Consider the following 24,848-nt stretch of genomic DNA (forward strand, 5'->3'; position numbering starts at 1 on the left):
TTTAAAGAAAATGTACAGTGGTCATAAACCTAGGTATTAGCTACCATGATGACTGTGATATTAGCTATTTCCGTTTTGGGATAAGACTCAAAGATACCAATGTGCTTAGTGAGTCGAGGGAACTGAATCTTAAAAGGCTTGTGCTTAATAAGCTATGTCTGGTTACTTATTCTATTTCATCCTGCTTCCATATGTTTTACATATGAGATGTTCGGGCATACACTTTTTTGTACCTTTTAAGCTGGTTGCCTGCTCCCAAAAAAATTCACTCTCTGATTCTGTCTTATAAATTAAATAATTGTCCAAAGCAAGATGTGAAAATTAAAAACAGGTCTGGTGAACTTAATTTTGGTCAGGCCTGATTTTTTCCATGACTTTTGGGACCTTAAAATGAAAGTGCCCGCAGTAGCTATGACAGATCCTGTACCCATAGATGATAGATCCTGTACCCATGATAGATACTACCATAACACAATACCAGAATAAAGATAATTTGAATTGAATACAATATTAGAATCCCTATCAATAATCTGGGAAAGGGAGGAGAAAATATGCACCAACCATCTAACCAATGCTTGCATATCAACAGTGCAAGCTTGACATGTTTATTGGTTTGTGTGCCATTTACCACACTTAGAAAGCTACAATTGTTTTAATGCATGGGTCTTTGCCATGCATCCATTCAGCTTCATGAACATAGTAATCTACCAACTGATAACAAATATTTTATTACTGATTACTTAAGCACTTTCATAAGAGATTAGGCATATTTTTTTAATTTCATTGATCTCAGTTTAGAATGTAATTTTCTGATTTACTGTAGAAATCACTATACAATTACAGATCTCTAAATAATACAGTGTATAATAATTGTTTTTTTTTTAATATTTTTTTTCACTTTCAAATCCTAGAAGGCTAGGTTCTTGCCCGAAACTGTTTTACACATTACTTTGAGCTAGCCATAGAGGGTCACGGCATTATAAGATGGATAAAATCCATTGGTGATTGGCAGGAAGGATCCGAGCCTGTACTCTACCACTAGTTCAGCTTACTCCCCCCAGTTCATAATCGTTCCAATATTACATAATCTTAACCCTTTAATTCAACAGTTTGTACTGATAGCCTCTGTATTCAACAATTTTTGAGCTTAACATTAACAATTTGGAGGCATTTATCATCAAGTCATCTTTATCAGATTTTTTCTTAGTTTCACACAGAGATATATCTTCAGCTAAAACACTCTCGGGTATCTTATTTTTTTCTTTAGTCTGAAAGTTAAAATGTTCTACCCAAGAATTGCTCAGTCAAGGTGAACCAATGAATTAGAGCCACGTGCAGAATAGACAGGGTGCAAATAAAAAGCTCCAAAATTTTTTTCTAATTTTTTTACCAACACACTTTCATACATTATAATGAAAATACAATATAATAATCCTTATTATACTTTTTATAGTTACTTTATACATATACAAAGATCATCAAAATCTTTGCTATTTATTCCAGCCGATATTAAGTTTCTACGGCCGAACTCTCTAACTTCATTTAGAAACCTAAAAAAGTAAATATAACACAGTAATGGCAAAATGTTGCTTACAAAATTGACAGCGAAATTAAATCTCTAAAAAGAAATCTAAATTGATAGAAAAGTACAAAATCAACGTTTTTGAAAAATCGAGTTACGCACAAAATCAATTGTCAGCGGTAATCGAAAGCGGGAGTCGAATAACCTCGTCGACAATTTGTTTTTTACACACAGGTTACATTTAGCTAAGTCGATATTAAAAGCTGAACGCTTAAGTAAGAATACAACCGATTATATAATTTATACAGCCTCTACAGAAGGGCCGAGGTAAGGACAATTTTGTAAGGAACTTTTGCTGCTTAACAACACCGTGCTCATTACTGCACTGCTTATGATACAAGTCCTTTATACAGGCCACATTGCGCGCCACTCCCTGTCTTACAAAACTATATGGAAACTCACTTCTGCCTACACGCTTTAATAATACTGATGTTATTTAATACTTTACCTTCTAACACATGGCACACTTAGTTTTAGAAAATCATCAATGTCCGTAAGTTGTAAGCTAATGTTCGCTTGGCGATACTCCAATGAAATTTAAGTTACATTACGTTGAACACAAATATAAGAAATTATACCTAAACTTAATATAAGGTTTGATAAAGCCGCCTGTGTACCTGCATACTAACTCCTGGTAATTTGATGTCAAACTAGGAGATTTGATAAGTACCTTTGATAAGTACCTTTTGATTAGTACCTTTAAATAAATAGGCAAGTGATACAATCGCTCAAGTCAAGAGTGATAAGCTTAAGACTACAGATAACATAAATATTTGAACTTGGAATTTTTCAACATATTAGAAAGTATATTCTGTAAAAGTATATGAAAGTATATATAAGATTTTACAGAATGTATTGGGGACATGCAAAAGAATATTAAGGATAAAAATGTTATGTAACGTTTGAAACTTGGAAAAATAAAAATTAGAAGGAAATTGTGAATTTCAGGATTTGAGTGAGAATCTTTCTTTAAGAAGTCTAACTCTTTTACTGTTGTTTAAAACAAGAAGGTGAAAATAAATAGAAAATTTGTGTAAGTTATTAAAAAAATTAAATGTTTAGAACAGCAAAATCAGTTGCCCCACTATAAATCAATGTGTAATTTAAACAAAACACACGTTGATAGTTGACTGATTGATGGGTGACCAAAGAAATTGTTGTTGTAATAAATTATAAGTATTTATGAAAAACGAGTCAGCAAAATCATGAGTACAAGTTTAATATTAAATATTTATCATCATGTACAATGAAAAAATAAGTACGTTTCCAATATACATATATAGTTCAAGATCTGTATTATGTTTGAAGCAGAAACAAATATTCACATAAAACACAATAAATAAGTTACAAAAATAGACTACCATCCTCATCATATGATTAAGAATTTGAATGGTTGAAATAATTGATAAATATTATCCAATATACTTAAACAATCAAGTTTGAAGTACAACAATAAAAGAAAACTATACACGACTACTATAAACTAAGGACCATCAAACAAAAAAGAAACATAGAACATAACATTACATTCTGAGCCATTCTACTTAAATCTGAATATTATGTATGCTTTACAAACTAATTCACAAACAAAATTTATGTTGTTAGGCAATTAATATCTAAGCATAACAAAGACAAACTGAAAGAATTCTAGAGAATTGTGTATAGTTTTTAAATCAACCGATAGTTACGGATAACAGCATAACATGTTGTATTTTACTTATATTATGTCACAACTCAAAATAATAATAATTTAAAGCTTTGTAATGTTATACAAAAATACATAAAAAACAGATGATAATCAACAATATCATGAAACTAAATATCTAATGAACAAAAAACCAGCCTATAGATATTTTTTAAGACCAAACTCAGTTTAACATGAGAGGATAAATTATTAAGAAATTATGCTTCAAATTATTGTGGATGAGTCAAAAGCCATAACTATAAACTCGAGGTGTGCGAGAAATTTGGGCCAAGTCGAGCTTAAGTCAAGCTTTTAGCGAATTTCCCTATAGGGAATAAGCTATTACCGTAGGTCTCATGGTAAGACCTACACCCGAGACCGATTTACTTTTTTGTTTTAAGGTCCCCAGAGCCAAAAACACCATCCGTTCAAATTCATATATATTATATGATATGTGTCCGTTAGCGTAATAACTCGAACAAAAATGATCCGATTTTGATGAAATTTGGTATAAACATGTAAACCTTTGTTTATTCAAACGAGTTCGCGAACCAGCATATTCGGACTATGGAAACGGGGGTTTATGAGGTAAAAATTGATTTTCCCTAAAAACCCTAAAAACACAAAATTTCATAATTGCTCTCCAAACCATTTTGTAGAGCTTAAAAAAAGAAATAATTTTGTATATTGAAGCGTTTTGTAACGGTTACGGAGATAATTGAAAAAATTGAAAATTTAAAATTTCCATGTTATTCTTATGGAGAATAAATAAACTGATGTGGTTTGCTTGTTTATGGATATATTTTAATCAAATTTTACAATTCTTCACTATCTTTGCAGGCCTTCTTCATTTGCGATATTAAAAGCTTGGCTTAAGCTCGATTTTCTAAATTGGTGCTAGATCACTCGAGCTTTTAGGCTTAGCTCATTTAGCATTTCATCTCTCCCACACCTCTACTACAAACACAAGATCAACCAATCCAAAAGTTATAAATAGTGATTGAAGACAATATTATTTCAGTCATTTTAGTACGGTAAACTATCAAAATTTAAGCCCTTAAAAATAATAATAGAGAAGTTGTAGTAATATTTAGTAACAATACCTGTATTTTCAGCTGCCTGTAGTATAATACTGTATTGTACAATTCTCATGTGTACTGAAAGGGAGTTTGATACAATTATGGTGTAGTCAATACATTTTCAAAAGTATTATTGTATATGGTAATTAACGAATATCGTCACATAGTCTTCCTTATGTTTTCATACAACTATACTGTAAATCAAAATAATCAAATAAATATTGCACAATATCTTTTAAGCATGCACATAAACTAAACTTCACAAAAATTAACTGATGCCCAATCAATACACATACACACAGGGTGAAATTCATGAGATACGCCATGCCAGCTCAATATCAATCAAAGACAACCTTAAATTAAATAAATTCGTAGTTAATAAACTAATAAAAATGAATAACCAGTGTATAAGCTATCAATAATTTTTGTACTAATTTTCGTGTGAGTTGTTTCGAGAAATTGTCAATTTCAATTTCTACGAGATTAAAAAAATGCTTTTCAAGCTTAACTTTTTCGATTAAGTATCAGTACTAAACAATTAAAATAACACAAACAAATAAAAATCACAAAATGGACCAATCACTTAAACATAACATACAGAGAAGCATCATGAAATGATAATGATTTTACTGACCGATCACTTGACTGTACATTACATTCCTAGGTGAGATCGTGCGTCATGTACTCTACATGGATGGACTGATCTACTCTACTTATAATATAATACACAGAAGTCAAGTGACAAACCAAACTACACAACCTCGTCACAACATTGGTGGGATGCAACTAATGGATAACCTCTGTCAAGTGATGTTACTCTTCAACTAGATTGTGTAATTTGGCTTGAAACTAAAAAAGAACAAAAAGCGTATAAAGTACAAAAAACTTACACAATAAACTAAACTTGTGATGGACTAAGCGATCAGAACTCAGTATGGCAAGAACACAGACCATTGGGTTTAAGACAATATAAAAATAAATAGACATTGTCAAATTCGTTTGAGATTCATACTCTATCGAGGACGAATACTCATTAAATACTACTTTGAGCAGTAAATCTAACGTAATACTAAATAATTTTAAATAAATTCTCAGAAATGCCTGCGAGTTTTACAACATAGAGCGCTCGGATCGATAAATTTTACGATGCACTACTTATCGATTGACACAGTTGAAGGGCCAACGTAAAATCTGCCTTATTGTCCTCCGTCGACTAAGAGACTTGAGAGATGAGAGGGATAGATGAAGCTTTAGAAGAAAATAACAAAACGCATTGGCACTTAATATGATTTGTAATGTACTCTGTTACTGTTAATAGTTGAAATATCTCTGATCACAGATTGGACAGAAATCAGCTGCAGTGTTTGAAATATGAAGTAGGGTTCAGAGAAAAACAACTATTGCTAAACCCGTACCCTGCAGCCCTGGCATACCCAAATTGAATATTTGGTTAACTTTCAACAACTGATCATTACAGCTTAGAAACTAATAATTGCCAAAAGAAATTCCCCATTAAGATAAACAGTTTCACTAATGGTTCATAAGAATCGGTCTCATTTCAGAGGAAAACTTAAGTTCTGTCTATCAACTTGTATTGATATTTGGAGGTGTTACATAACATATTACCTTATCAAATGGGAAACTTAAACCACAGATGTACTAATGTAACCCAAGCTCACTAGAGAACAAAAACACTACTCGTTCATATTTTAACAAATTTGTATATACTTTTGGGTTCCTCTGATTCCAAAGTGGTTTTCAAAGTGATGTCCATGATTTGTACGTGTGTGGATGTGTACAGAGCTACTGACAGACCACACTTGTGGTCCGATTTTGATGAAATTTGGTATGTGGGTACTAATCCATGGTATCCCTAGGCTTTTTTATCATTTTTTGAAAATTTTGTTACTAATGGTGATTTTCCCATAAACCCCATGAAATGATGGTAAAATCTGATTTTCACAATAACAGCTTGAACAGTTTTAAATTAAAATTTTGTATGTTAATATGGTCTTTTAAATTCTAAGCAAAAAGGTACCCCAATACTGTAAAAATTACCGTTCTTAAGTTATTGCACGCTTTTGCAATTTTACCTATAAAATATCATAACTTTTGACAAGCTGATGGGAGAAAGTATGTGTAAGTTTGCTGATACCGTTTATTCATTATGATGTCTTTTTTGACCCAGAGGCCAAAAACACACTATGCGTTGAAACTTTTTTTATTTATTTTATACTAAGCTATTAATATTTTACTAAAAAAAACTACATTACCCTCCCTGTAGAAGCAAACCTAGATACTCATTAAACCTAATGTTATTTAAGTAGATTTAAGTGAAAATCAAATCATGCTTATGGAAATTAGCTTAGTCTGCAGGTTTGCTGTGGCGGGGGTATTATATATGTACAGTGGAACCTCTATAACATGTCACCCTTGATAACAAGTGTAATTTTCAAATCCCCTTGAATTTATTTTACCCTTTATCACATGTTATTTCCAACCTCAATAAGATTGTTAACCTTGATAACAAGTGTTATTTAATTATCCTCTACCAGAATCTTGTAACCGAGGTACTGCTGTATATGTACAGGGTATCTCGTAACTACAAAAAGTAATAACAAAAACTCCAAAAATAGGTTTTGTGTCGTAATAAAAAAAAATCAAGAACAACATTTTACATATAAAGCCGCCTTACATTTTTTGTAAGGCATTTAGTTTGCTTATCTTGTCATATAAACAAACTACTGTTCTGAATTAAATGGGGTTTTTAACTGACTACAAGATCCCTATCCGTAAGACAGAATGCTAGTCAATAATAAATTATAAAATATAAAACAATTAAAACTCCTCGTTAAACGATACTAACTTGCATTACATGTATTTTATACGTAGAGACTTGATTAAAAATGTTTAAGAAAAATCTATGACCTTCACAAAATTACAAGAAAAGGCCAGCATATTTCTTAACAACTAACACAAATAAAAATAAAATTATTACTTCAATTTCTTTAAGACAACAAATAAACATTTAAGCTATTCAATTTAAAATTTCATGCTTTATTGTGGTAACCTTTACTGTTTGATCTAAACACTAAATATTTTATTCCTACATTTCCATGATGATCAAGTTTTCCTTTGAAAAGAGACCAATTCGACCACAAATGAAAGTGTTATCTAAAATATTTTGGAATTTGACCCCTTTAGTGTTAGGAAAAAGTCAATTGATTGAAGTTGTTTTGATCTAAGCCCTACTAACCTTGGAGATATCATCTAAGCAACACTGTAGCGATTTCTTCCCATCCACTGTTACCCGATTTTTAAAACTAAAGAGTAATATGGCACAACAATTCCGATTACATTATTGCATCCGAGTAGTAATATGGCTACGATGTACAGTGAGGATTAATTGTCGATTGTAATGAAGTAGGATGGGTAACAAGTGACAGTAGCGGTAGGATGTGGCGGCAGTGTGGAACTAATGGAATAGTCGCATGTATACAGGGGTCGGGGCCCATCGCTACTGGGGACCGTTGTGAGGCAAGGACCCTTGTGTTCCCTGGAACAAAAAATGATAGATAAGTATCCGCAACAATGTATTTTCACCATTATTGAGAATTGGGATTATTGAGAGACAATTCTACAGTGAGGACAAGACAGTTACTAGGAAGTGGGGAATGAAGGACGCTGGACCATAAGTGTCAGATTATTGAGAGGTAATTCTACAGTGAGGACGAGACAGTTACTGGGGGCATGGTGGGAGAATGAAGGAGGCTGGACCATAAATGTCAGATTATTGAGAGGTAATTCTACAGTGAGGACGAGACAGTTACTGGGGTATGGTGGGAGAATGAAGGAGGCTGGACCATAAGTGTCAGATTATTGAGAGGTAATTCTACAGTGAGGACGAGACAGTTACTGGGGGCATGGTGGGAGAATGAAGGAGGCTGGACCATAAGTGTCAGATTATTGAGAGGTAATTCTACAGTGAGGACAAGACAGTTACTGGGGGCATGGTAGGAGAATGAAGGAGGCTGGACCTTATGTGTCAGATTATTGAGAGACAATTCTACAGTGAGGACAAGACAGTTACTGGGGGTATGGTGGGAGAATGAAGGAGGCTGGACCTTATGTGTCAGATTATTGAGAGACAATTCTACCGTGAGGACAAGACAGTTACTGGGGGCATGGTGGGAGAATGAAGGAGGCTGGACCATAAGTGTCAGATTATTGAGAGACAATTCTACAGTGAGGACAAGACAGTTACTGGGGGCATGGTGGGAGAATGAAGGAGGCTGGACCATAAGTGTCAGATTATTGAGAGACAATTCTACAGTGAGGACAAGACAGTTACTGGGGGCATGGTAGGAGAATGAAGGAGGCTGGACCTTATGTGTCAGATTATTGAGAGACAATTCTACCGTGAGGACAAGACAGTTACTGGGGGCATGGTAGGAGAATGCAGGAGGCTGGACCTTATGTGTCAGATTATTGAGAGACAATTCTACAGTGAGGACAAGACAGTTACTGGGGGTATGGTGGGAGAATAAAGGAGGCTGGACCTTATGTGTCAGATTATTGAGAGACAATTCTACCGTGAGGACAAGACAGTTACTGGGAGCATGGTGGGAGAATGAAGGAGGCTGGACCATAAGTGTCAGATTATTGAGAGACAATTCTACAGTGAGGACAAGACAGTTACTGGGGGCATGGTGGGAGAATGAAGGAGGCTGGACCATAAGTGTCAGATTATTGAGAGACAATTCTACAGTGAGGACAAGACAGTTACTGGGGGCATGGTGGGAGAATGAAGGAGGCTGGACCATAAGTGTCAGATTATTGAGAGACAATTCTACAGTGAGGACAAGACAGTTACTGGGGGCATGGTGGGAGAATGAAGGAGGCTGGACCATAAGTGTCAGATTATTGAGAGACAATTCTACAGTGAGGATATGACTGGTATTGGGGGCATGGTGGGGAATGAAGGAGGCTGGACCATAAGTGTCAGATTATTGAGAGACAATTCTACAGTGAGGACAAGACAGTTACTGGGGGCATGGTGGGAGAATGAAGGAGGCTGGACCATAATTCAGATTATTGAGAGACAATTCTAAAGTGAGGACAAGACAGTTACCGGGGGCATGGTGGGGAATGAAGGAGGCTGGACCATGTGCTGCACAGCAAGGTGATGACTCAGCTTGGGCCCACTGTCCTCAGCCTTCTCTTCTTCTCTCCGTTTTAGACACGCCGCCTTTGGGTTCAGGTTCCGTTCTGTGACAAACATTGACATTTTTTAATACTTAGCAACATTATGCACAATTAAACTATGAGAACATAGGTATGGGCCACCCAACCACCCAACTAATGGAGTACATATGGTTTAACACCAGGACTATTTTACTGGCTACGTAAGATAATAAGAATAATAGTTGTTATTTATTTAATGTTTAATATACCTTTTATTTTGTGTGCACAATGTTTTGATGTCGTAAAGAGACAAAATGTGTTATAGTTTTGAAAACTAAGCAATGTAGCACCAGAACTAAACTAACAGTGAATTAGTTTAGTTCTACTTAGTGAATGAAGGTAGGTGGTCTATTTTAACAAAATCACAATCTTGAAGGTAAAATATGAATACAGATATAAAACCCTGACGATTTAAGTTATGTATAATTTTTTGATTCCAAGGCTTCAAACCAATATGTCTTTGTATCAAGACCTACATATTCAACTAGCATATCAGTACGTTAACATAAAACTTCTTGAGGTACATGAAAAATCTTGTCTAAAAAGGGTATTGTGACATTCAATTAAGGACGTCTGTTTCTAATAAATAATAAAACTATACAGATGAAAATACAGATTTAAGATGGATGAAACCATACAGAAAACCTTCAAGATTGAATTGGAGCTTTCATTATTTTTATCAAGTACATTATTTTTAACATTCCAGTGGCAGTTTTCTAAAACCTAGAAAGACACAACAGTGTCTTACCTCTAACTTGTTGTTCTAACGACATGATGACCTCAACTGCCATGTTCAGGATTCCTAGTTTTGTTTGTGGTTTGTCTGTTTTTAGGTGCGCCATACACATTCGTCCAAGTTCTTTGAGTGCTTCGTTGATATCTCGTATCCGAATTCTGAAACAATATGATATGCGTATAATATTTTATAAAAAGAAAAGATAAAGAGAGAGTACCGTACTTCAAATCGCTGGGAAATGAGTATGAAATATTCTTTTAGAAACTTGAACCTGGCTGCATAGTAAAAGAAATCTTAAAGGTACCATACTTAAAATAATAGTTTGTGAGTAATGATATTTCATTACAGTGGAACCCTGGATATCCTAAATAAAGGGGGGGGGGCCGTTTCGGATAAAAAAATGTTTGGTTAACTTGTCATAGGCTAAAAATAGCCTACCTATGTATTACCACAGTGTGTAGAAAAATAAACTTTAAACAATGTCCATTACAGTGTTTTATTTCAGCTAAAAAAAATGTTACAATGGGATAGAAAAGCCCCATTCTAGAGAGAGGGGCTCGGCGCTACGCCTGACTGTTTACATAAACTGTGTATTGTACTTATATTTTAGCCCTGTATTAATTTATGGAACCGTTTCGGTTAACCCGGGTTTTGATTAAGCCGATTCCGAATAACCGGGGTTCTACTGTAACTTGAATTGCAGCAAAATAGGTGGATGTGTTCAACATTACTTTGGTAACATGACATAGTATATGACAAATAAAACTTAAAAACTGCTTGAGGTTACCTTGCCATTTATCAACTTAGGTCAAATACATGTTTTAATGACCAAAAACGTAATACAAAAGTGTTATGATTCCAACCAACATTGAGTTGGGAGACTCAAAAATAGTTTTGTCGGCATTAATGTTCCAATTATTTTAATTCCATGTTCTAAACATATTCTGACAGTTAATTACTTCTTAAGACAGACAATACTAAACAAACAAATGAACAAATACAGTGATTTTATGATTGCAGCAAAAAGTGTATAGCTTGAATGAACTTTATAAGTAGTGTTCTTGTGAATTTTCAAGAGCCCAATGGGGTTGGTCTAGGACTTGGTCTTCATCAGCCTAAGGTTATAGGTTAAGGGTTAATTCATTTTTCCAAGCATTTTCTAGTGTTCAGCAATTTATTGTCAGTGCAGTATCCTTTGTTAGACACAGATTGTGTGAGTTATCAATATTTGACGTTTTATTTGTCTTAAATTATTTTCTATGGAAGTAACTATATGTAAACCAAATTGCATACTTGTGGATTATAAAAAGTCCCTATTTTGTAGATATAAGTGGTCTCAGAAGGTTAGGTTAGTTTATGCCAATATACTAAACCTCAAGAACCTATATTTAAATATCCATATTGCAATCTAATTTGTTGTTTCTAACCTTAAATGACCAATTCAAACAAATTCAGTTTACATCTAGAGTTTCCAATAAATTCTGAATTGTCGATTAGGTTTGTAAAATGCAGGTTACATTGCAAATATTCTTGTAGAATTGTAAAAATATGCTTATGAAATATTGACCACTCACACTTGTTCAAGAAATCAATTGGTTGTATTAGACATTAATTACATTTATAGAATCGGATAGGTTAGTAACAGCTAAATTAAAATTACTCTGTAATTTTAATTGACAGCAAGCATAAATCAACAATAAAGTAAAGAATGATAGGTTAGAAACACTGCATATTATATATTTCAAGCTTAAAAGAACCCTGTGGAAAAAATGCAATGTTATATACATAACAATACAAAAAAATTATTCCAACTGCCTTTCATGCTATGATCTCATGCTTAACTGCAAATCTAAACCCCCTCTCTCTCCTCTTAAGTCTAATGCTTCAGAAACCCTTACTCTATGCTATAATAAATTTGAATGAACCAAAGTAATAATTGGAGTATAAAATTGAAAATTTATTAGAATCTTTCCAATTATACATCACCCCCTATATCTGTATTTTCCTAGAACATACTTACAAATACTAAGTACAATCAAAGTTGCATGCACATAACATGATAGAACAGGATTAACTTTGCATCACTCAAAGTGCGTAGAGTTAGCTTGTTTTAATTAGCAAACATGTCTCAAAGTTATGTGTTTTTTTAGTTCAAAGATCAAACAAACAAGTAACAACAAACAAGTAAGTAAGTATCAAGTAAGTAAACCTACTTGGGCAGAAACAAATTCAAAGAGAAGTCATAACACAGCTGTATTTATCAATAAAAAAAGGATATTTACTAGTAAAACTGTCATAGATTTACAATGCTTTAAAAACTCATTCCCTTGATGAAAAAATATATATTTTTAGTTTAAGTATGACTTCCAGATTTGAAGCTGCAGTATTTATGAATGTTACAAAAAATGCCAATTTATGTCTAAACCTATTACGCACATTATATGTTTTTAATATCAACGAATACATAAGCCACCTATTTCTTAATTTAATTTTATGTACACAGATCATATTTTCAATAAAGGTTTGGCTTTGCATTAATTTTCTAAAATGATAAATACTATGGTCCAATAACCCATTAAAAAATTACTGAGGCAGTGATCACAGGAAAGCCCGCATGGTGTAAAATAATTAGACTACTATGGTTTAAATTCGAAATTTACCTAACTAGAGGAATAAATGTGAAGAGAAGAAAGAGAGAGAGAGAGAGAGAAAGAAAGAGGGAGAGAGGAAGAAAAAAGTTGCTCTGTGTGTGGGTGTGTATGTCGAAGACAAATTGTCATGCTGGCCCCATCTCCGAGTTAGCAACAAAGGCGAAGTTACCTCTCCCGAGCATTGTTGGCCTGTCTTCTTTCCTTCTCGCGCTGTGCTTTGAGTTCAGGATCGTCACCATCTTCGTCACAGCTCAACACAACAACACAACGTGAGGAGGACGACCGCTCTCTAAGGCTGACCGAGCCATAACCTAACCTATCCTAACCTGACTCTAACATTGGCCCCATGAATAAAATTAAGTTTATCAGCTACTATGTAAAATAAAAGAAATAGCGTTTACGAAAATATCATTGGAACAAATCTTTTTATTGAACACATGTTGAAAGTTATTACTTGAGGAACTGTTAGACATTCAAGGATGTTCTAAATATATGCACTGCTATTGCAGTAACCTAATTTTTACCAAGGATATTCTCTCATGTATGTTTACATATTCACTCCCTTTATGTAAAATGTAATTACAAAAACATTTTCAATTAAAAATTTGCCTACTATTCTGAGTTAGAAGTTATTAAGTATTCTTTAGGTTATGCCTAGTTCAGCCTCAGTAAGAGTTTAAACTATTTCAGTCTAAATATATTAACTATGTTTATAATAAATAAATTTAGATGAAATGTCTCGTATCTGCTTGCCAAGTTGGCCTTAACTCGTGATGAACAGCCAAAAATCTTTAAAAATGCAGTCAAGAAATAGTATGAAATACCTTCCTTTGACATAACGTATTGGTTTTGAGGTTTGAACTGTTTGTCAAAAAGAAGAGAAAAAAGGAACTGAAATTCATCCAGATTAGTCCTTGTTTGCCGTCCATGGGAAAGTGAACACACAGTGAGAAGCAGTATTGTATACAAAGCATGCGGTGTCAGGTCTTGAGGAAAAGAATATGAACAGGCAGTCAAATGCATTGAAAAACTATTGGATGATAACACCATTACCACTTGAAATTTGTAAGGTCTTGAAAAACATTTTTACATCATTAAAAACAAAAGTGATTACACAAATTACTCAAAGTTTTCAGCCACTCATCAGTCTAACTTAAAGTGGCTGTTACAGTTCTTAAAGAGTAGAGCAACATTTTTCCGTTTTATTTTGCTTAGGCCTATATAAAATAGTTTTTCACACAAAATTCACAACTCCTTGCTTTTGCTTTGATCAAATTGACTGCCTTGCAGTGCAATACAATTTGTGGTTATTGTGGTGAACTGTAAAAACATACAAAGGTGATTACAGGCAACACAGGTAAGCTAACTAAGTGCAGTGTGAGAGAGTCTAAGTGCAAGCGAGTGTAGGAGCTAGACAGAACACAACTTACCTCTCTCGCACGTTGTTGGCTTGTCGTCTCTCTTTCTCTCGGTGAGCTTTGGTAGACGGGTCTTCACCATCGTCATCCTCTGCACTTGAACAACTGTAATGAGAAAACATTGATTTATTGTCAAATCGATAGCCTGTTTTGATGGGTTTCATGTTTGCTGGTTCATCTAGTATTTTCAATAAGACAATTAGGTAATTTTACAGTGTGCACTCTAATATTTAGTACTAATATCAGAAAATAAGTGACATTGAACGAATTGCTTGAATGTACAAGGAAAAATAATTAAAACTCGACGGTTGGGTGTGGGTTTTTTATCACAATAACAGATTCATTCCAAACAAAGAGACAACACCTTAGATATTGCTAGACTATTGATCAGACGTAATGGTCTACCCTTTAACAGTTCTGGTAAACATAAAACCCAAGAGTAGTAGTTTTCAAACTTAATTCCCAGCTTGCAGCACATGTTGGGTATGTATTCCAACCACTTTACTGGATTTATGATGGCAGGTATAGTTGTTATAAGTGAAGGATTTTTATGTTACTATTGATAGCTGATATATTGGCAAATGGGGGCTGAGAGTTTTATAATTTTCCTGTCTGAAATACAAGTATTAAAGTGAGACTCACTAGCGACGTGATCGCTTGGCTCCTTTGATGCTTGATGGAGGGAGGCCAGGAGGCGACGTTGTGTTGATCGCCAAATCACTGCTGGAAGGCTTTGTGTCGCAACCGTCTGGCGGCTCCTTGCGTTTCTCTGTCAACAAAACAGATCCTGACATTCAGGATCCACCAGCCCAATCAACACAAGTTAGCAGAAACACTGGGAGTTCACAGTGAAAAATTGCGCTACCATTTAACAAATTGAGGTGAAAGCAGTTTTGGATATTACTAATGATTTTGTAAAATAATAACTGTTTTCATATGGTATGGGTCTTTTGTGTTCATTGGCTATAATGATATGACAGTACACAATTTGCCAAATCTAATTTAACATACTGTAACTTTTTGATAATTTTCGTCCAAAATTAGAAATATTTTTTACGGTTTGGACAAATATCTGTCAATCCTTAGAGAAATACAAGTAGTGTGTGTTTTGAAGTGGTACGCAGCAAGTTTTACTTGATGTTTTGCAAACAAAACACCTCGGTTTTTATAAACTGACAACCATTCAGTTCATTTTGACAAGGTCAACCAAAATTAAAGTAATAAATGATATCAAAACACTTGCATGAAGACCTTCCAATAGCAAAATTGCTGCATCCATACAGTGGTATAGTTGGTTGTTTATTACATTACGCAATGTCTACTAATGTAAAAAATCAAGATACCCAAATTATCTGTTAATTTGGGTCACTTATCCATGAGTACCATGATGTTTTGATTTATACTGAAACGGTTCAGAATAATCGGGGTATATTATCTCATACACACGTTTACATGTTTTGTAAATGTAGTATTTGCAACAAAATACTCACTTGAAGCAGCAGTCAGTCTCTCTAGCTTGATGTTATCATCGGGTGTGGCCGCCAGACTGGGATAAACCCCGTGGGGACTGGCCTGGAACACACAAGATAATATAATTACAACACCATGGAGCCATGGATACAATACACTCTTTGTATCCTGAGAGGGTATGTGTATACTTCAGTATTAGCTAGATAGAGATGTGGATGACTAGAGACTTTACACAGGCAACGCTGACTTGTCACTGTCATACCACAATATTAGGAATATGTCCAAAAAATCTTAGGTGGCTAACTGAAACACGTCTCCCCCGTTACTGTAAAATTTCACTACAATAGCTTCCCCTTGAATATTTGCGCACCACCTTTTGAAAGTACTCCAAGTTAACAATAACTAAAACAAATGTTCCAACAACTAATATAAGTATAGCTTGGCAGTGAGATATTAAGGTTAGCATTGTAAAATGTTTCAAAATAATATCTAGTAAAGCTCTTCCACGTATAATGTAATCATAAACAATCATAAATAAATCTAGACCAAACTTTCAATATCTGAGTGTCGAAAAAAAAAATGACAAAGTTTTTCTCCACCGACTAAATGATCCAACAGCACAGTGTTATGGCAGATATGCTAACCTGTTACACACTCGACTTTCTGTTACGTTAGATCACAAATGATGAATCTGAACCATCAATTCAGAGTTTGAAATAGAGATGAATTTAGAATCGCTATTATTCAACATAACATTGTATTTTTATTTTTTTTATTTACATTTTGAGCATACATAAACATAAGATAGTCCATCGACCAACTTAAAAATGGATAGAAGTTGACTTCAAACTGTTAATACAGTGTTGGTCAGGTTTATTACTTATTACTTTCTAGAGCTTATGGTTTTTGATTCTGTGCAATGGTTTTGCTCAGTTTTAGTTTACTCTACCAGAATTGTAGTTTCCTTTACATGCAGTTATTTACACTGTAATGATTATTCATGCGACGACACCATGTTAAGAGTCCTCGGAGGCTAGCAGCCATCTTGGATAATTTCAATCAGCTGTTGAAGAGTTATTTATTGTCCAAAAATATTTTTTTCAAACACCAAAGTGGTTATAATTTAAATATCTAGTAAACTGTGAGATTATAAATGGTCTTTGCAGTTTTGAATTGTTCTCCAAGGGAGTCCTAGAAGCTAACTGCCATCTTGGATTTGCCCGCCATACGAGCAAAGTTAATTTTGTTAATTTTAAACAGCCACTGAAGAGTTTTTTACTATCTCAAAATATTTTTACAAACACCAGAGCGATTGAAATTAAATGAAATTTACCTTGTAGTTTTTTAATTGTTTTACGAGTTAGAACGTCTAGGCTCCAAGAACTCTTAATGTAGAAGTTAATAATTTTAGAAAACATTTAAAAATTTGATGCCATGGCCACGGTATTCTTCTAATCCATGACAAACAAAATGAACAAACTATCGTCTTAGTAACATATCGATAGTTTCAGGTATTGTTATTTAGCTTCAATGCTAATGGTGAGTTACAATTATTACATTGGATTAAAAATATTACATGCAAGAAAATTTGACCAAAAGCACCAATTATGCACTGGCAAAACTCTAAAGTAAATAAGCAATCAAGCACACCCATTAGCATGAATTACAATTGAATATTGTTTAATATAGGAAAACATGACTAAGCAGTATTCCAGAAGATGAACAATATTGCATTTGTCCTTGCTTTATTTAGGTTTACTGTCATGTAATTAATTTACAATTATAGTTGTGGATTATTGTACATCAATGGCTAATGGGGATTATGAACAATATCTTGGATGATAGTTGTTGTTGTTGTAGCCATCACAGTCAGTATGTGCTATACAACACAATGTAGTTGTGCATCTGACAAGACCTACAATACTGTTTTTGTAGTCAAAGATACAAGTTAAATAACCTCTCAGTAAACCTGAATAAAGTAAACAATAATGCATCCATAGGTGGGTAATAGGAAAATGCTATGCCTTGTAATATAAAGGTAGCTGGATTATTTCCAAGAAAATATTTATTCTCTTTTTTGAAGGTTTGGACCCAGAAAGAGCTTTCCCCTTGGGTGTCTAATAAATGTTAGCTAAAGAGTCAGTTAGTTGGTCATAATGAGGAACATTTTATTTGATTAATTCAACACTCGATATTCATTCATTATCTTTTCCTTAAACCACATACTATATTAAATTGGCATCATAGTGAGAAAGTGGCTAGTAGGTAGTGAAAGAAATGGAAACAGGGATAACAATCTACATGCTTTTCTTTGACATTGAATAACCGTATTGCAAATGAGTTGTATAAACAGATTGAACTTACGAGATGTGCGTGGGCCGAGTCGATGGCGTGGGGGTACAGGGGTGTGGAATGTGTGACTGAGGCTAGTGCTGCGTGCAGACCCAGCTGACTTTCCGCGTGATTTCGCAGCACGTTTATGGCATCGTCAAGCCTCTCCTCCATACGAGTCCCCTGCAAGACACGTACTAGGTTATATCCTGATCTTATTCATAGGTTTTTCTACAGGATTAATTCAGGACACTTTCATTAGGCTATTATTTTATAAGTAAGCCACAAGAGTTTTTAGTTTCACAAAGGAAACAGCTGGCTTACCTTAAAGTATCATCCAAACCTTTATACAGACACAAAAATCTGATAATAATTAAGTCCAATATTTCAAATAAAAAATTACCTTATCAAAGAAGTAAAATTATTTTTTATCAGGACTTACATAATTTTCAATGCAAACTTACTATTTCCTACGAGAAATACTTGGTAACTAAAAATGATTGGATCTACATTAGATTATAAAAGGACTTATGTTTAGACCAATTAAACCACTAGGAAAACCCTGGAGGATACCAGAATTGTACCAACATTTATATAAAAAATAAAAATGTACAAAAAAACATAAAACATAAGAGTTGTAGCTATAACTGTACTCTGTAAAAAGACGGATGAAGAATGTTGGACAAAGTGGATTTTGAAAGTGCCATGAATAGTAAACATCTTTGTATTTATACCGATAATTTATTAGAGGAAAACTGTTTTATTCGCTGGAACATATTACCAATTACTAACAATATTTAGATTTCCTACAAATAGATTTTTTTGTCTTAATTAACATTTTAGAGATATTCACATCAAGGGGTTTTCAAGTTTATTTAGCTATACCCAACTGATTTAGCTATACCGCAACTATGAAGTATTGGACCTTTTTCGTTAATTCAATACCAATAGTGGAATGTGGTTACGTTAGATTAGGTTTTTCTAACTCTATACTAACCTAACCTAATAAAGCTTAATTCACTACCACTTCTATTGCTAATAGTCTATTTCCCTAAAGACTAGTGGCAGTGAATAAACGGAAAAGGTCCGAAGAACATTTGGATATAAATCAATTTTTATGTAGAGGTTTAAACATGTTAACATGTTTAACTAAAACTCAAAACTATACCAGTCATACCGTTTGAAACCTCTAATTTGTGAAACAGGCCTAGAATGTCCGATACCTCCGTGGTTTTATCTAAAAAAGACTAAGAGTAATAAAGTGACAGAGAGGAAGGGGTCAGAGGACACTATCAAAGGTTTACTGAGCAATTGAAGCATCCACTGATGTACACATCTACTAGGCTGCCAGGCACAACATTCTGTATTACCAAACAGGATAGACCACATAGTTTCTACCATGAAATCTAAGATAACACTATCAGTCTTGGACAGTCCAGTAATGCATGGAATAAACAACTCCTTTAAATATTTTATCATCTTTAAGGACCTGAAGACAATTGTAAGTTATGTCGTCTCTGTCCAAGTGTAAGCATCATAATTTGAATTTATTCCTTGTTATTTTACCAATTTTAAAAGAACGAAACCATCTATTTATAAACTTTAACTTGTCCTTAAATATTAAATCCAAAGAATAAACCGAACAATGTCAAGTGAAAACATTTAATAGTCACACCCAAACACGAAAAAAATATAAAAAAGCTTCAGATCTTACTATAGGATGATAAATCTACTAGAGATTTCCACAGAAAAATGATAAATTTATATAGAATTCAAGTATTACAAACAGCTGTTGGTATATCAGAGAATTAAGTTTTCTTTAGGGTGGCCACAAAGCTCCTGGAAAAAATGCACACATTTTTGCAGCAGCTAAACCTTGTTACCAAGTGTACCTAATTACTAGGGGTCTGCTGCGGGTCCCCAATATTTTTTGGTCAGGTCGGGCTGCTGAGTGCGTGTAGTTTGGAAGATGTGGGAATGGTAATTGAATTTTTTTCCCATGATCGGGGAGACAATGATGTGCCAAGACCAGAAGATGTTCACAATTTTGCATTGAATGCAAGAACTCATTCACGATTTCGCCATGACTGCCAAAATGTTCTTGATTATGCCGTGACAGTGGAAGATGTTAATGATTTTGCAGTGAACACGGAATATGTTCACGATTTTTCCGTGACTGCAGACTAAAACCGGGTTGTTCTAGTGAAATTTAAAATTCCCACATAATCCCCGTTTTTTAACAACAATTTCATGCATAATTCCCAGTTTTTGCACAATTCATGGTCTGTGGCCACCCTGTTTCTACTCTAGAGGAGTGAGTAAACCACGACAGTTGAATAATACACAGTTGAAAAATCCCAATGCAAAAGCGTCCTCTGATTCCTTCTTCTCTGACATGATCCGATCTGCAATGTGCAACAACATACCTCTCTAATATCTGTGTGGTCACGCAAGAAACCAATGGCAGCGTCCAATCTTTGAGTCTCAGGGGCGGCCGGCTGTGTTCCCAACATAAACAACAATCAACACAACGAACACAACAAACAATACAAACATGCACACAAACAGAGACTACGTAAGGCCTTGCCAAGCCATAGAAATCACATGTTGACTGGTTCTCAAACCTTACATGCTAAAAAAAAAATTATTTTAAATTGTTTGATTGGTAGATATTCGTCATTCAAAAAAGAATTTTGGGGTAATTGAAAGATTGAACACACATTGAACGTGCATAATTATGCAGAATTGATGAGTATGATGAAAAACATTTAATTACCCAGCATAACGGCTAGGTAGATAGATGTTTCAGTATAAATATTACCTTAAGTGTGGGCATTAGGCCAAAAGTCTTCTTAAAAATTTGATGACGGCAAAAAAGTCACTCTTATACAGATCATAATTTACAGTATGTTCTTGCTTTTCACTTCTTGCATAGGATGAATACTACGTACCACATAATTAAGAGACAAATTTAGTTTTTATTTCAAAACCAATGAGTGTGATATCTCACAAAAGTTAAAAACTAATTAATCTGACGTCATTCAAATAAGAAAATTCTTCAATGTAAAGAATGAGAACAGCCTCCAAAGAATAATACAAATAATAAAAATGTTGTGACCCAATAACAACTGCATGCATTAAAAATAGAAATCATGCATTAAAAATATATGTACAGAAATTATGATGCACATTACAAAAAGGCAACAGCTCATTCATACTAGGGAGACTTTAATCTCCCCTAACTAGACACCACTTAACAGGTCTTAGACTCCTATACCAGTAGCACAAAGCTTTACTGTAGTTGATAATTCAAACATTAAAAATGTTGAAAAACAAAATGTCGGGAAACAAAATGTCTACCCTATTTACATAGAAATTGATGAGTATTTCAAATAGCGCTGGTATTTCAACACACACAACTACATTAGATTTTCCTTATTTCAAACATAGCTCTAAAGGCATTTTTATTTTTATGTGAAATATTCATATTTAAAAAATCACTCTTTCCGAAATGTGCATCATCTTGAAAAATATTTCACAAACTGGTGTTTGCACTAAGATACAAATATTGTATACCCTTATCCAATATTCCTTTATGTATTCAGTAACATTTGCTATGAGCTAACCAGCCGCCCCTAGGAATTGTAATTAAAGAATAAGCAAATAATAAAAATAAAGGCATCAATAAAAATGTGACTTAAGCAAGCAATCAATATGGATAGCACAGCAGAACCTTGTTTAACTGGCCTCTGTTCAACCATAAGTGGCTTCTGTCAACTCAATTAAGTCTGTTGCGGTCACAATCTTCTTCAATGAATGTAATAGTTAGGCCTACTGTTTGCTTGGTGATACAACAAATACAATCACATCACATTCATTTGTTTTTCTTATTATTTATCACATTTAGACTCCAGTAGATATAGAATAGAGATGAATTACTTGAACGATTACGAGTTTTACAATAAGGGTTAATAACAAAAACACTTACCCGTCAGACTAACCCATGCATAATCATTTTACATGTTAGTGAGTCACATTCCATGTATATGTAGAAAATAAAGCCACAGCATTTTATAGTCTTTTACATAAATCTTAGTGAGGATTCAATGAAGTTACGTCACTTCAGGGTGTTGCACATGTAACCAATTTGAGTTTTTTTTTTTTTTTTTTTTTTTTAATTTGGAGCGCTGTAACTACCACAAATATATCCTAATCAACCCTTCATCGGGATGAACTGATTTTGAAGTGCCATCAAGAACATGCGAAGGTTAATTCTGCGTTTGGTAAAATTGAATAAAACTTTATTTAAGATATCAATCGTCTGGGGCTCATTGGTGAACGAACTAATAGATTCTTGGAAGTTAACTTAGTAATCAGATTCTAGTTATCGGGCGTACCCTGACAAAAATCAAGACCAGTTCGTTCCAATAACTAAAACCCCTTAAAATCGAATGCTTTGCAGTTCCTCAAAAGAAGTACAGAAGGTTAATTCAAGGCCAGGTTGCCTGAGAAACAGAGTTTATTTTTTCTTACTTAATCTTTGCAAGTATAAATTCAACTTTGTCTTTTCGCCTGATGGAAGGTTTACGATTCATACTCATCAGGTTATCCGACCGAGCATCCCATGAAGGCCAGATAATAGAAGATCTACTGTGTATTCTATCCAAACACCAACAAACCACTCCAACTGTTTTCTGATTTGAAAACGTAATTTATGAAATCTTAAAGTAGACATAAATACGCCAACTATAAATAATTCAACTAGTGTATAGTGCTGATATTTGTTTCTGAAAATCAGAATTATGTTGAGATTGATTTGTTGGAATTTACTGTAGCCTAAATAAAAACACTTACCTCGCAATCTACAGGCTTAGAGTTGAATAGATTTGAGTACTATTACCTTCAACGGTTGATTGTAAGCTTATTTTAAAATAATTTAACCTGTTGAAGTAAATGGATGCAGTCTTGTGTTCTGTGCAAGCTCTCATTTATAGTTGATTCTATTCACTTATTGTATTGAATGTTGTACAAAGAAAATATACAATTTTATGAATGGAATTTAGAATGAACTAAAAAGATAATCGCAAAATAGGACTTAATAGTGTTTATCTGATTATTTTAACTGCTCAAGACACAGAGAGCAGTTAATATAAGTGAGCTTGAAATTGAACAAAGATGTGGGAGAAACGGGTAACTCATTCCAGTCTTCAACAGGTTAAATAATTTGTTAAGTCAACGTCACAGGGTTAACATAGCACTTGTGGCAGTTCTTGTTTTAAATTTAATCCAAACGAAGATGTGACACATTATTTTGATTAGAAAATATTCAATAAAAGAATGATAATAAGAAAATAATTAATGTTGAATCAAGGAAACACATTAAAATTTCAACACAAGAGGAGTAAGTATAGAGTGAGCATAGACGGGTAGTATGGATAAACAAGTAAGTTGAAAAGGAATTTAGACTAAAATCCCTTCTAAGTTTGTTCCTGAAACGGATTCTAGGAAAAAAAATAAACAGGGTCTTCTGTGTTTAATCGGCATAATATGTTCCAACCAAGAACATCTTTAGGCAACTAAAATGTTGAAATGAAGGTGTAGCTCACCATATGTAATGTCCGATGGTCAGGTGGGAAGTGGGGGGAGGCGGGGTGTGAGTGTGGGGGCCAGTTTTGACCCCCGGGACCGCTGGGAGCCCCGCCAGTCAGAGGTGGAGGGGAACTCACCGGAGTTGACGGGTTTGAACTATAACTGCTGACACTTTGGTCTGTGGGATATATCTGCAACAGGTAATAAACGAATATGAGTTTAATTGTATTAAGTGTTATATTGTTTAACGTACGTTTCTATCCAAAGCCAATCATTCCAGGTCTTGGTACCTTGAGTTTTGTTTGGATGTAAATAGTCTGCTACATGTTCTCTGTGTAAAACCAGGACACATCCCGCAACTGGTACCAGGGACTTATTACTGTTGTTACCATGTTCTCATGGTTGATAAAGAGTTACAAAGCTGCATTTTCTTCTACTCTTTTGTTATTGTATTAGTAATATTACTGATCATGATTATAGGATATTTTGAAAGGGGGACAGAGTTCAGCTAGCTTATCTGAGAAAGTAAAAGTTCAGTGGCTAATAGACAAAATAAAAAGTCACAAAACATAACACTGATATTTTGTCGTAATATAGAACTTCTTTAAAAGAGTCGGTTGAAGCATAGACTAAGCAACACAAGTAGACTCCTCATCCCATTGTAAATTTTGAAGCTTGTTTTTCATGTCTAGTTCATGTACGTCCACACTGATCGCTGGGGTAGACCACATTTTGTTTCTATTATTTTAGGGTTATTTTCATGATTTGTGCTTTACTATTTGGTTATATAACAAGGGGACCAGTTATTCTTTATGATTAAATCGTTTTATATGATTAAATGAGGTTTTAAATGACTGAAATAACAAGAAACAAATTATAAACAAAACATAACCTCTACAGTTGGACGTACAGAACAAACAATAAAATTGGCTTCAGCTGTTCCATAAGGATGACAAATCTACTAAGGGAGTATGATTTATCTATGGTTGAAGCGATAAAGATTGCGGTATACTTGGTTTCATTCAGAGTTAAAATATTATGTGTAAGCCAATTATAACAACTAC

The 24,848-nt window shown here is 34.1% G+C and overlaps 1 protein-coding gene across 8 annotated transcripts in view; it reads right to left on the reverse strand.

Annotated features, from left to right (window-relative positions):
• Positions 1 to 2,860: 2,860 nt before the first annotated feature.
• The window catches only part of LOC128997897 (protein daughterless), a 101,535-nt gene continuing 79,547 nt past the window's right edge, over positions 2,861 to 24,848 (reverse strand). For 3 of the 8 annotated variants that reach the window (XM_054423688.1, XM_054423692.1, XM_054423693.1), the window contains 10 exons: positions 23,802 to 23,975; positions 20,622 to 20,693; positions 18,229 to 18,378; positions 15,885 to 15,966; positions 15,037 to 15,181; positions 14,407 to 14,499; positions 13,146 to 13,226; positions 10,338 to 10,483; positions 9,477 to 9,613; positions 2,861 to 7,901 (listed from right to left, as the gene is read on the reverse strand). In XM_054423688.1, the coding sequence (XP_054279663.1) occupies positions 7,863 to 7,901; positions 9,477 to 9,613; positions 10,338 to 10,483; positions 13,146 to 13,226; positions 14,407 to 14,499; positions 15,037 to 15,181; positions 15,885 to 15,966; positions 18,229 to 18,378; positions 20,622 to 20,693; positions 23,802 to 23,975 (1,119 nt within the window). In that variant the 3' untranslated portion in view covers positions 2,861 to 7,862. The remainder of the gene's footprint in view (positions 7,902 to 9,476; positions 9,614 to 10,337; positions 10,484 to 13,145; positions 13,227 to 14,406; positions 14,500 to 15,036; positions 15,182 to 15,884; positions 15,967 to 18,228; positions 18,379 to 20,621; positions 20,694 to 23,801; positions 23,976 to 24,848) is intronic. The other 5 variants (XR_008491165.1, XM_054423689.1, XM_054423690.1 and 2 more) reach the window with 5 other exon arrangements.

Source organism: Macrosteles quadrilineatus, unplaced genomic scaffold, assembly GCF_028750875.1.
Source record: "Macrosteles quadrilineatus isolate MER2022 unplaced genomic scaffold, UCM_ALF_1.0 Scaffold_7__1_contigs__length_78375512, whole genome shotgun sequence".
Lineage (NCBI taxonomy): Eukaryota > Metazoa > Arthropoda > Insecta > Hemiptera > Cicadellidae > Macrosteles > Macrosteles quadrilineatus.